Source organism: Poecilia latipinna, unplaced genomic scaffold, assembly GCF_001443285.1.
Source record: "Poecilia latipinna isolate Pla-1442-1.1 unplaced genomic scaffold, P_latipinna-1.0 Scaffold37, whole genome shotgun sequence".
NCBI lineage: Eukaryota > Metazoa > Chordata > Actinopteri > Cyprinodontiformes > Poeciliidae > Poecilia > Poecilia latipinna.
This window is the reverse complement of record NW_015112653.1, coordinates 1,089,944-1,101,743: the sequence shown is the minus strand read 5'-3', so window position 1 is coordinate 1,101,743 and position 11,800 is coordinate 1,089,944. Positions and strand designations below refer to the sequence as shown.

Sequence of the window (11,800 nt, the reverse complement as noted above, 5' to 3'; positions counted from 1 at the left end):
ATAGGAAGCTATGTGATTTTATCAGATTTTGATGTTCCTAAATTGGATATGGAGAGAACTAGAGTGCATTATGTCTGCATATGAAAATATTGTGTGTTATAGAAAAGCCTCCATATGATGTCAACCATTGATTTGCTACTAGGTCAGTTACTTTGGTCTCCATGTTGTCCTTAATATTGTGTGCATAAATGACTGCTTAATTTAGAAAAAATAAAAAATAAACGAAGGAAAAGCAGTTTTATACTGAAATCTTATTTTAAAGTGGTGTTTTCATAGGTCTCAAATTTACGGACATTTTAAGTATGATGCAAAGGTGCAAAGTAAATAACAAAACCTTGGAAAAAATGTCATATTTACAAAAGCAGTTAATACATTACAAAGATATGTCTTCTAATTTAAGAAATAGAAAACAAAATCACACAATGATGACTTTAATTTCCTTTGATATTTATAAAAACATGTACAAAAAAGACAGAAATCATAATTTCAATTTTATTAGTTTTAAAAGCATCTGTTCAGAAATACCCCACTGTATGTGTGCACACACCCACACACACACACCCACACAAATACACACACACACGTGTATATATATATATATATATATATATATATATATATATATATATATATATATACATATATATATATATATATATATATATATATATATAAACAAACCTGCTTCTATCTTCATTTTTCTGAAATTTGCAGTGGACCATTTAGAGCAGCATTTGATAATCACAGCTGCCTTTAATAACCCCGAAAACATACTATTAAGAAAAAAATTAAGAAACCCAAAGAGATATGTCGTAAAAAATATATTACAGCAAATATCTTAACATTACTGTCTGGTTGGAGATATGTAACTAAACAGATGGCATGAAAAAGATGTCTGACTCTGCATTTTCTGTGGTTGTCCCATTAAATTCATGACATCTAAACCCTAAAAAAACCCTGTTTTCTAAAATATTATGACTACACATTCAATCCTGAGGTAAAGAAGTTGGTTAGTTTTTCAAGCAGGTTGGTGGATATATTTTCAAAGTAATAATTTCTGAAATATATTTAATATTGAACAACATATGCTTGTGTATTTGTGTATCTGAGGACAGAAGTGTTCAAAAAGTGCAAGAAAACTGCTGAATACAAGTGAGTAAACTAGAAATATTGAGACTTCAGAATAATCACAACGTCTTTCCAAATTGTCTTCTTATCCGGCTGAAACAGAAACAAATATTTGGTTTTGGACAAAAGGAGTAAAAAGCAGAACATGCCTGTTTGACTTGAAATCACTGACTGAGCTCACCTGTTCTTAAAAAAACACAAGTGTTCTTGCATTCATCTTCAGTTTCATAGCGGTTTTCATTCCCACCGCAGCCTCCGTACCAGAACTGTGCACAGGCGTTGGCCTGTTTGTCATAATACCAGCGGATTAAGTAGTTTCTGCAGGTTCCTTGGTCCAAAATGAGATTGCAGCGAGGATCAAGAGCAGGGACCTCTGAAAAAGAAATGGGTGAATTTTCAAAAAAATTTGCCCACCAAAACTAAACCAACAGGTATTTGGTTACCACATGAAATTTAAATAAAAAAAGATTTTTAAAAGTAGGAATTATTATTTATAGCAAAGCAATGCACAAAGGAAAATCTCAAACTCCTAAAACATTAACAAATGATTGTATTTCTGGGCTCAATTCTTAAATTTAATGATCTCAATAAGTCAATGCTTTTCTCCTTCTTCTACTACTAACTTTGTACTTTTCATTAACATAGAGAGTAGTCCTTCTTCAGATCTTCTGTTTGTTGTTTGTTCATTCTGCTCTGTCCCCTCAATCCCCAGTCACTCGTGGCAGGTAGCTGCTCGTACTGATCCAGGTTATGCTGGAGTTTTCTTCTTGTTAAAGGGGAGTTTTTCCACTGTCGCTACAGCCTTGCAGAGGGTTTGCTGCAAGTCAATCACTCAATGTAGTCTCCTGAGTTTCCTCAGATGGAAAACTTTTTTTAAACTAATTTAAATGACAAACTGAACTTAACTACATTACTTGCCAACTATAGGTTCAATTAGAATTGGACTGAAATGACTTATTTTGTGCAGTACTTTGGGGGATGACGTGGTGTGAATTAGAGCTATATTATGCTACATGTAATTAACTGACTTCAATTGAATTATAATATTAGCATAGCTGTTTTCACAGAATTTATATCTAAGTCTAAGTCATGCCACAGAAGTAATTTTCTTGCAATGAGCTTTTTGAGTAGAAGTGCAGAACTCACCTTTAGGTAAGCCTGGAGTCACTACAACCTCCTTCTGCTTAGAGTCTGAAAACGTGTTAGACGCTGGCGTTGACAAAGGTGATGAGGATACAGGTGCTGCTGATGATGATAAAACTTCCTCCTTGGATGCAGAACGTTCTCCTCCAGCTGATGACATTGTGGCTTTGACGACATTGACTGCAGATGTGCTGCTGCCGGTCTGCACACGAGCCCTCAGGTCTAAATCTTCCCCATCATCGTCTTCCACTACCTAAAATCAAATTATTCAATAAAATATGTTTCCTGTAGAAATATTTTGTGAGTAAAAAGTTCAGAGGTCTGGTACCTGTAGAGGACTGGGATCAGCACTGATGGGCAGTGTAAAAGTGTCACCACGACCTCTGTTGTTGGTTTCTCTTTGATTTTTAACTCCCTTTTCATACCTGTTCCCACGTCCACTGTTTCCATAACTGTTATGGTCAAACCCATTATATCCATTGACATACCCTCCATTGACTCTATGAAGACCTAGTCCGTTGTTGCTGTTCCATGCCCCATTTGGGATGTGATTGTAAATGAGAGCGCCGTTTTCGTCTTCACAGAACTTGCTGACCAGTTTAGATTCCAGTGCTGAGAAGAGGCAAGAGATGTGTCAATTTGGACTGTTTGCACAAACTGAAAGTCAAAAAATATTAATACTTGACTCAAATCATCACCTGGTAGAGTGTTGTAGTCATCGATCAGGTACATGTGTTCAGAGTCTGGGTCAGAGGCAATGAGGTTAAGTTCTCGTAGGAACTCAGCCTGTGTGGGATCAGAAGAATTAACTATTCCCAAAGCATACATCTCAATGTTTGCTGCATGAGCCTCTCGCACTGCCAAATCAAGTTTGACAGGATCTCGCTTGTCTGTCTGACCGTCAGTGATGACGATGGCTACTTTTTGGACTCCAAACCGAGCGTTGAAGAAAGCCTCTTGGGTCGCCTTCCTGATAGCGGTCCCTGTGTAGGTGCCCTCACCCAGGTAAGGCATTTTTCGGATTGCTTCCTTTACGTCCTCCTTGGTCAAATAACGAGCCAGGCTGAACTCTAGCAGGACATCCAGACTGTAGAGAACCAGTCCGATCCTGGTGGAATTGCGTCCAACAGTGGTTCTGTCCACCAACCGAGTGACAAAGTCTTTGATTATCTCAAAGTTCTCAGGACCAACGCTCTCTGAGCTGTCGATGACAAACACAAGCTCCATCGGTCTTTCTTTGCACTTGATGCCACATCCTGAAATGCGGAAAGAAGACAATTCCATTAAAAACACAATTGTATTGCTTGTGCTGAGTGGACATTTGATTTAAACAAGCCCATCACTGCTGTGCAACAAATAATTCTCTAAGCACAAGCCTGCAAGAGCCAAAGGTTTTCACATGACAGCAAAACAACAGCCAGACCCCTTCTGAAGTGGTAGCAACAGAGAAACAGTTTGTTTCATTTTGTCTAGTCTGGATTTTGTCATTTGTATTTGTGTGTGCTCGTCTGAATTTTCTGCGACATATTTTCTTTTATGCCTTTCCAGTGGTTTTACTTGATGTGTGTGTTTGCTCCACACCTGTATCCTGCTGCGTTTGCTGATCCTCAATAAGTAAGGACATAAAACTTTGGGTTTTATGTCCCAATATTGGGAATCAATGCCGAGTAGAACCTGAGGTTTGAGGTTTTGTATATATAACATCTGTTTTTGGCCAGGTCATTTGAGACAGGACACATGAAAATGACATTTGGGTGACCTTCTTACCACATATTTCTTTGATCATCCTTATAATGTCTTCTCTCTGTAAAAGGAAGCAAACTTTAAGAACTGAACAGGATGTTAGTTGAAAATAAAAGCATTTGGCTGATTTAGTTAACTTACTGTAAGGCCCGGTTCACCCTTGGTCCCTGCTCTGCCCTGTTATTTGAAAACATAACGTTAAAAATGATCACTGTGTTGATCTCATACTGCTAGGATAAACAGTTTTAGTTTCACCTGTGACTAGAGTTGGATGAATGCTAACCTGTATACCCACATTTCACACAATTACTTTTTCACATATTTTACCATTTCTCCAGGGACTCCAGGATCACCCATGTCTCCTTTTGAGCCTTTCATTCCCCTCTCTCCCTGTGACCCGCGGTCCCCCTGACCCAAAGAAAGACACATTTTCACTATAGGTAAATAAATTGGATATTGATGAACTGTTTGAATATAAATGGTAATCCGTTACTTTAGGTCCAGGATATCCTTCTCCTTGAGGCCCTCTGGGTCCAGTCATGCCTTGAGATCCTGGCTCTCCCTGAGATTAGATTTTAAATTAAATTAATTTAGCTACAGTCCTTCAAACTTAGAACACCCTATAATAAAATTGGTGATATTATGGAATAGCATTCATATTGAGTTACATTAAATGAAATAACTAATTTACCTTTGGGCCTTGAATACCTTCTCCTGGAGGTCCAGGTGGACCAATTGGTCCTGGCCTCCCAATATTACCCTAATATTAAGAAAAGATCAGGTTTATGAATCCTGAAAAAACATTTAGATACAGCATACAAGAATTTTATTCATTTTATAAAAAAAATATTAACAAAGGCAATTCTAAAAACTACCCCACGTTTAAAAATGGACAAATAAACAAATGTTATGTGTTTGATTGACTGCATGAATGTTTTCTTAAAATAACTAAACTCTGATAAAATGCATAAATTTCTCCATTTTATTTTTGAAAAAACTAATAAAAAATGTGAAATACGTTGATAAAAAAAAATACTTAAGATGTTCTGGTATTGGAGAGACTGGTTGGTGATGGTTTTAGGTGATTTTTCTAAATATTCGAGAAATACAATTTTCCTTTTGTTCCTGCAATTGTTTTTTAAGGTGAACTGAACAAGCAGAAAATATTTGTTTTATAATCTCACAGAGGATTAACTGTACCATCCCTCTTATTCAAAGTTAAATTTTACAAGGTCTGCATTGAAATAAAATTAAAGGCAACAAGCTCCCTGCTTGTTTTTGTTAATTTTCTACTTTTTGAAGCTTTTTCTGAGTTAGAGTTGTTGATGCAACTGCAAGGAATGAGATCTTCCTTACTGGTGGTCCCAGTACGCCCTCGCCTGGTGGGCCGGGCAAACCCGGTAGGCCTCTAAAGCCAACGTCACCCTGAAACAGAGATGAGGATTCCCATAAGGGCAGCAGAAACACAGATTGAGGGGGAAACTGTTCAGATCACAAAATGTCATGTTGACAAACCTTTGGACCAGGAATTCCCACTCCCTCCGGTCCAGGCTCACCTGGTAACCCTGGCACGCCTGGAGGGCCCTGGACACAGAACAGAGGCGTTTTCTAAGAGTTCTGTTTGCAGACATTGCACAGTTTTATGTTTTGGTAAATGACAATACCACAGGGCCTGGGATGCCTTCACCCTTTGGCCCAACTGGACCCGTTAGACCTGTAAGACCTCGATCACCCTGAAAACAGAAAAAAAAAAAAAAAAAGAAAATCACTGATGAAAACTGACATCATTTTGTAGACAGCTCTGTGAAAAAGCACGTCAAATCTTAAGTGATAGCATTTACCTTGGGACCAGGTAGACCCAGACCCGTTTCCCCAATAGGACCAGGAGGACCAGCAGGACCAACTTCACCCTGAACACGATGAAACACAAATGCCAAACTGATTACTTAAACCAGCTTTTTCACTCCATCTTTGCCATCAGGTTTTATTTGACAGGTTAGTTCTTTGCTGCCAAAATCCATGTTCAGACCCCTGTTCTACCTTTGGACCTGATACGGACCGTCCCGGCTGCCCTGACATGCCCTGTGGACCTGGAATTCCACGTTCACCCTGAAAGAAGAGAATTGGCAAGACAACTCTGACTTAATTATGCATGTGTAAAGAAACATTTGTCCTGCCAACATCATTAAAAACTACGTATTTGGCTCTGCTTGGTTAGTGTGGCATAAATCTTCACCAGCTGCCAATTCATGGAGCTGGAGCTCCAAGGTTGTCGAATGTTTCTATCCAACAACAACAACATTAATATATTTGTAGTCTTGCATTAGGTCTCTCACTTTTGATCCGGAAGGTCCTGGAATCCCAGGAGGACCATGTAGTCCCCGGATCCCTCTCAGACCCTGGTCGCCCTAAAACAGAGAACACCAGGCACGATCGAAGTGAAATCATTTTTAATCCTACACAAGAATTAATAATGAAACATACCTTCTCTCCTTGAATGCCAATGCCTTGAGCTCCCTCGGGACCTCTTGAGCCAGATAAGCCAGGCTCCCCCTTAAGTGAGTGAACAAGGAGCTCTTTTAATCGTGGCCAAAAAAATGCATGTTCACCCACTGCGCAACATGCTTTACCTTCTGTCCTGGAGCGCCATCTTCTCCTGGAAGACCAGGCAGGCCTCCTGGTCCTGGGTCTCCAGGTACTCCCTACAATTTCAGTCGGATACGTTTCATATTTTATTTTCCGAATATGTTGGAAAATATTAGCAGACTTTTCATGGTGATGAAAGTTTAGTCACAAGAAGTGATTTATACACCTTTGGACCAGGTTCACCGATGCCTCTTTCTCCAGGAGCTCCCTGCTCTCCTGGTAAGCCTTGGTCACCCTGAAAGGAAAATGTTATTAATACACAATGTTATAAGCCATATGGCTTGTGACCCAGGGTGGTATTAGAAATGGGGACACACAAGCATCGTATTTTTAAAAAGCCATTTAGGGGTTCTCATTGTTTTTATATATATGAGGTCATTTGGAGGTTTGTGCCCCCATTTAATAGAGTAGTTTAATGTTCCATGTTTTCTTTATTTGCATTATAAATATTGTATATGTGTGATAAGTTTTTGCTGTTTAGCTTTGTATAACAGAAACCAACAAAACACTGACAGCACAATATGGATTTTTTTTCAAACTCTTGTTTTCAACTCTTTCCTTTTTTGGGACAAACCTTAGGTCCAGATAATCCTTCCCCTGGAACTCCTCTGACTCCTGGCGGGCCCCTTGGTCCCTGGACTCCCTGCATAATAATATTGATTGAACTCTTACTTAAAACATCATTTGCTACAATGGGTGGGTTTCTTTTAGTTATAAGGTAGCCTTAGCAACATTTAATCAAATTGAATTTAGCTTACCTTTTCTCCCTGAATGCCCACCCCTGTCTCTCCAGTTGGTCCGGGAAAACCTGGTGGTCCCAGTTCACCCTGGAGGTAAAGGACCATAGTTAAGACAATCCTTATCAACGGTGGATGATGATAGTTTTTATGACCAGTCTACAGTTCTCAGCTGGAACTTATTACCACAGCACAAAGAAGAAGTCTGACAAAAGGCCCATCATTACCGAAATTAAAAGGTTGGACTCAGCGCAGGCCTCCTACACAGTTTTCATTTTAAAATAAGACACTTTTCCACTCTCAAAAATCAATTTTTCATATTATCATTATGCATTTTATAATTAGGCTTTTATAGTATAATGATGTTTTTTTTTAACATCTTCAACATTCTGAATATTTAAGAATGAAATGCTTAGCAAGTCAGGTGTTCCCTATTTTTTCCTCGACTTGTGACATCGGTGGAGGCGCAAATTTGCCTTGATTAAATAAATTAAAGGATCAATAAAATAGTAACTATACCACCAAATGGAAAAAAAAACTAAAACAAAAGTCGAGTATTATTATTTTTTGATAAGTTGTGACATAAATTGATTTTATTAGCATTTCAACCTCTTCCCTATATTCACTTGCACTTTTTACCTTTTCATGTGTCTCATTGTCGATACCCGTAACTCCATGTTGAAATGGAATGTCCTTTCTGATTTATTATAAAACATATTATAGTCTGAAACTGTATCAAACAGCCAATCAGCTGGAACGTACTAATGAACTGAAAAGTGAGGGAGCCAAATTCCATGCTTGGTTTCATAACCACGTCTCAAATGTCAGTGCATGCAATTGTGTGCATGTAAGACTTTGAAACTACAACATGCAAATAAACTGACCCTATCATCTTTTCACTCTTGCAAAGCAAAAGAGAAAAGATGTTTTGATCTCAACTGACAAACTATATCCAGGTGTGTTTAATCAGCTTTCTGTCTAAAAGTGAGCATCTGATGCAAAGACGTAACATGGTTTACGCAAAAGGTTATCTACGTAAGAACAAAGCACGCTGGATCTGGATCAGAACAGAAACATTTGCTTTATTGGATAATAGTAAGTCAGAAAGGTTGCCACACATAGAAAAATCAAATTATAACATTTTTTCAAATGTATTGTACATTTAAAATGTGGCTAACTTTAATGACAAACGTTCTTTCATGTGAATTACTGTAGTTGTTTAAAATTACTAAGTCTTACAGCGCAGTTTGCAACAAGTTGTACTTGCTGCAACTTTCCCACAGCAACCAGATGTTAAAGGTGGTAAACAACCATCAAGCCTTGCTTTTATGTTATAGTGGAATATCCTGTAGCCTGGGGCATCTTTTGGGATTCCCCCTAATTTTCAGAAAGTGTACTGTTACAGTTAACTCCACTCATTAAATGCATTTACAACCCACCTTTTCTCCTTTGATGCTTACACCCTGCTGGCCCCTCGGCCCCCTCGGTCCTGAGAGCCCTCGATCCCCCTGCAGAAAAAGAAACCAGGTGAATCCCATCAATTTACATCACAGCATTTACAAATACGGCCATGTGGAAGCAAATGGGCTAAAAGTCTGTCCTGGTGGGGAAACGTAATGACTCCATGTTAATTGCCTGCAGAGCTTTTTGATTCAGGACCAGTCTGGGTAAAAAGTGGGACCTAGCTAATTTCCAGTGGGTCTCATAACAGAAGCCCATTGTCAGCCTAGATTTACTAATATCTAATCCAACCTAGGCAATCTGTTTGAAATCCACACACACACATTGCAGGAACATTTGATTACTTACAATTAAATAAAATTAAAATAAAATTAAAATTAAATAAAACTTTTATATTTCTTAATGGAAAATGTTCAACAATCACATACAGATACTACTGTTAATTAATCCACAAACTGCAACAGTAAGATGATAGGATTATGTTATAACAATGCACAATCTGTAATTTGCAGAAACTTTCTAAGTCATCTCGGTTCCTTTCTATGACCTTACCAGGTATTTTGTGGAACCTTCTATGTAACTTTCAGGAAATTATCAGATTCTGTCTTGGAACTTACAAATGATTTTTATAAAACTTACCAGATGTTTTCCAGAACTTAAAATGCAGATTATGAAAGTCTGACGGAACCTTAATGAAACTTTCACAAAACCTAGCAGGTACATTCACCTAGCTTACATGGAGGTTTCTGGAACATACCAGGCGTTATAATGAAACTTTGGTGGAACTTGCCGGGTTCCTTCAGGAACTGGGTTAAATTATGAAAGACACTTTCATGGAACTTCGGCTGAACTCATAAATTGTGTTCTGCAGATGATCGTCAGAAGTTTTATGAAAGTTCCTGAAAGTACCTGCTAAATTTTCATGAATGTTCCATCAAAGTTCTCTGGAACTTTCCAGAGGTTACCTTGTAATTCAACCAAGTTCCTGAAAGTACTACAAATTATACTACTACTTATGTTTTTTCTTTTTTTTTTAAGTTGAAGTAAGTGCTTTGCTACCAGCTGTGCATTTCTGTCCTAAATGTTGAATGGATCGTCTTCTTTGTGTTTCAGGAGGCAGCATGCCTTGGCTTGCTTGGATCAAAGCTCTTAGAAGCAGAAACCAAGAGAGTCAACAGTTGAGCTGCGAGTCAGTGAGCTGGAGCAGGGGCTAACCTTGACAGACTGGAGAATGGCTCTGCTAAGATACAACCAAATTGCCTCTCAGTTACGGTTTTAAATTCCATCTTTTGCACTTGACTTTATAATATCTTCATTTCCTGTATAGTTTTCAGTCTAGAGTTTACTTTTAATGGTTGATAACAACAGTTTCTCTTTGTGCCTTAGTTAGCTGACCTCGACTGAAAACATATTTTTATCAATACAGCATGTGAAAGTCACTGCATCCTTCTGTCATCCCTTAAAAGAACAACTATTTTTATTAGCTTCCTATCTAATATGCAGCACTTAAAAATAACCTTTGGTCCAGGAAGTCCTTCTCCTTGGGGTCCTTTTTCCCCTTGAACGCCTTGCTGTCCTTGGGGTCCCTATAGAGAAAGTAAAAATGTACATGTCACCCACACAGTAAGAAGAAAATGAACAATATTAGTCTAAAGGAGAGTCACAAATTGTGTGTTGTAACTTACAGGAGGACCAGGCTCTCCCACCCCATGAGGACCAGGAGGACCTGGTCGGCCCTGGAACCCCATGTCACCCTACGAATTAATAAAAACTTATTAAGTGACTCTCAATGACAATAATTGATCACAAATAGATAGATTACGTATGATGACTTACTTTTGAACCAGGAAGTCCAATACCAGTTTCTCCTTGAATTCCAGGAGGACCCGAAAGGCCTCGTTCTCCCTGCAATTAAAAAAACTAAAACAGTTTAACAAGTTTTTAAAATATTTTTGTGAGTCTTAATGCTTGGCTTTAGATTCATTAATAAGTAATAAAAAATAAGCAGTTAACCTGTTGACTGGAGTCGATAACAGTAATGGAGTTCTCGTTTAGAAAAAACACATATCAGTCTGTAGCTAACTGCTAATCAGAGATTCGCACCATCTTAGAAGTTCTCCAGTTTAGGAACACAAAATGCAAACACTAATTTATGAATGACTAAAATGTTGACACACGTTTTACAGGTGGTAAATACATAGAAGTGGAGGATTATTTACATTACAATAGGCATGCGTGTTAACTTTTACTCTGACCTCAATATATGTTTCACACAGGAGGATTATTGATGACGCACCACCTCCAACCTCCAGTTTCTGGGCAAATAATTACCTGTTTTTCTGTACATCACTGCTCAATGTAAATGTGATTATGTTTGACAAGTTTATGAAATATTCGGTAACACTTTATTTGAAGGGGGGTGAATAAGACTGACATGACACTTTCATAAACATGACATAACACCTGTCATGAACATGAATAAGTCTTCATGAATATTTATGACTGTTGTCATAAAGTGTCATTCGGTAAATTATGACACTTTTAATACAAAGTTGACATGATTCAAAATGTCTTTGTTATGACAACTTGACATTAACCAAGAAATCATTACTGATATAAATTTGTTATAAAAGTATTACTGATTTCACTTTAAAAATTAGGTAACTTTATGTTATTAAAGGTAAAGTTTAAACGATTTCTTGGTTAATGTCAAGTTGTCATAACAAAGACATTTTGAATAATGTCAACTTTGTATTAAAAGTGTCATAATTTACCGAATGACGCTTTATGACAACAGTCATAAATATTCATGAGACTTATTCATGTTCATGACAGCTGTTATGTCATGTTTATGACAGTATCATGACAGTCTTATTCACCCCCCTTCAAATAAAGTGTTACCCACATTTGTGTATGTTACTGGTATGCATTACTTTAAAAGT

At 37.8% G+C, this 11,800-nt stretch overlaps 1 protein-coding gene across 1 annotated transcript in view; it reads right to left on the bottom strand.

The window, feature by feature from the left end:
• Positions 1–687: 687 nt before the first annotated feature.
• The window catches only part of col28a2a (collagen, type XXVIII, alpha 2a), a 20,371-nt gene continuing 9,258 nt past the window's right edge, over positions 688–11,800 (bottom strand). The window contains exons 12-36 of the mRNA XM_015045117.1: positions 10,695–10,763; positions 10,544–10,612; positions 10,376–10,444; positions 8,837–8,905; positions 7,419–7,487; positions 7,235–7,303; positions 6,827–6,895; positions 6,645–6,716; positions 6,499–6,567; positions 6,351–6,422; positions 6,055–6,123; positions 5,856–5,924; positions 5,679–5,747; positions 5,530–5,598; positions 5,371–5,439; positions 4,706–4,774; positions 4,508–4,576; positions 4,342–4,422; positions 4,156–4,191; positions 4,039–4,075; positions 2,970–3,527; positions 2,600–2,883; positions 2,275–2,524; positions 1,310–1,501; positions 688–1,221 (exon numbers count right to left, since the gene is read on the bottom strand). Of these exons, the coding sequence (XP_014900603.1) occupies positions 1,214–1,221; positions 1,310–1,501; positions 2,275–2,524; positions 2,600–2,883; positions 2,970–3,527; positions 4,039–4,075; positions 4,156–4,191; positions 4,342–4,422; positions 4,508–4,576; positions 4,706–4,774; positions 5,371–5,439; positions 5,530–5,598; positions 5,679–5,747; positions 5,856–5,924; positions 6,055–6,123; positions 6,351–6,422; positions 6,499–6,567; positions 6,645–6,716; positions 6,827–6,895; positions 7,235–7,303; positions 7,419–7,487; positions 8,837–8,905; positions 10,376–10,444; positions 10,544–10,612; positions 10,695–10,763 (2,625 nt within the window). The 3' untranslated portion in view covers positions 688–1,213. The remainder of the gene's footprint in view (positions 1,222–1,309; positions 1,502–2,274; positions 2,525–2,599; positions 2,884–2,969; positions 3,528–4,038; positions 4,076–4,155; positions 4,192–4,341; positions 4,423–4,507; positions 4,577–4,705; positions 4,775–5,370; positions 5,440–5,529; positions 5,599–5,678; positions 5,748–5,855; positions 5,925–6,054; positions 6,124–6,350; positions 6,423–6,498; positions 6,568–6,644; positions 6,717–6,826; positions 6,896–7,234; positions 7,304–7,418; positions 7,488–8,836; positions 8,906–10,375; positions 10,445–10,543; positions 10,613–10,694; positions 10,764–11,800) is intronic.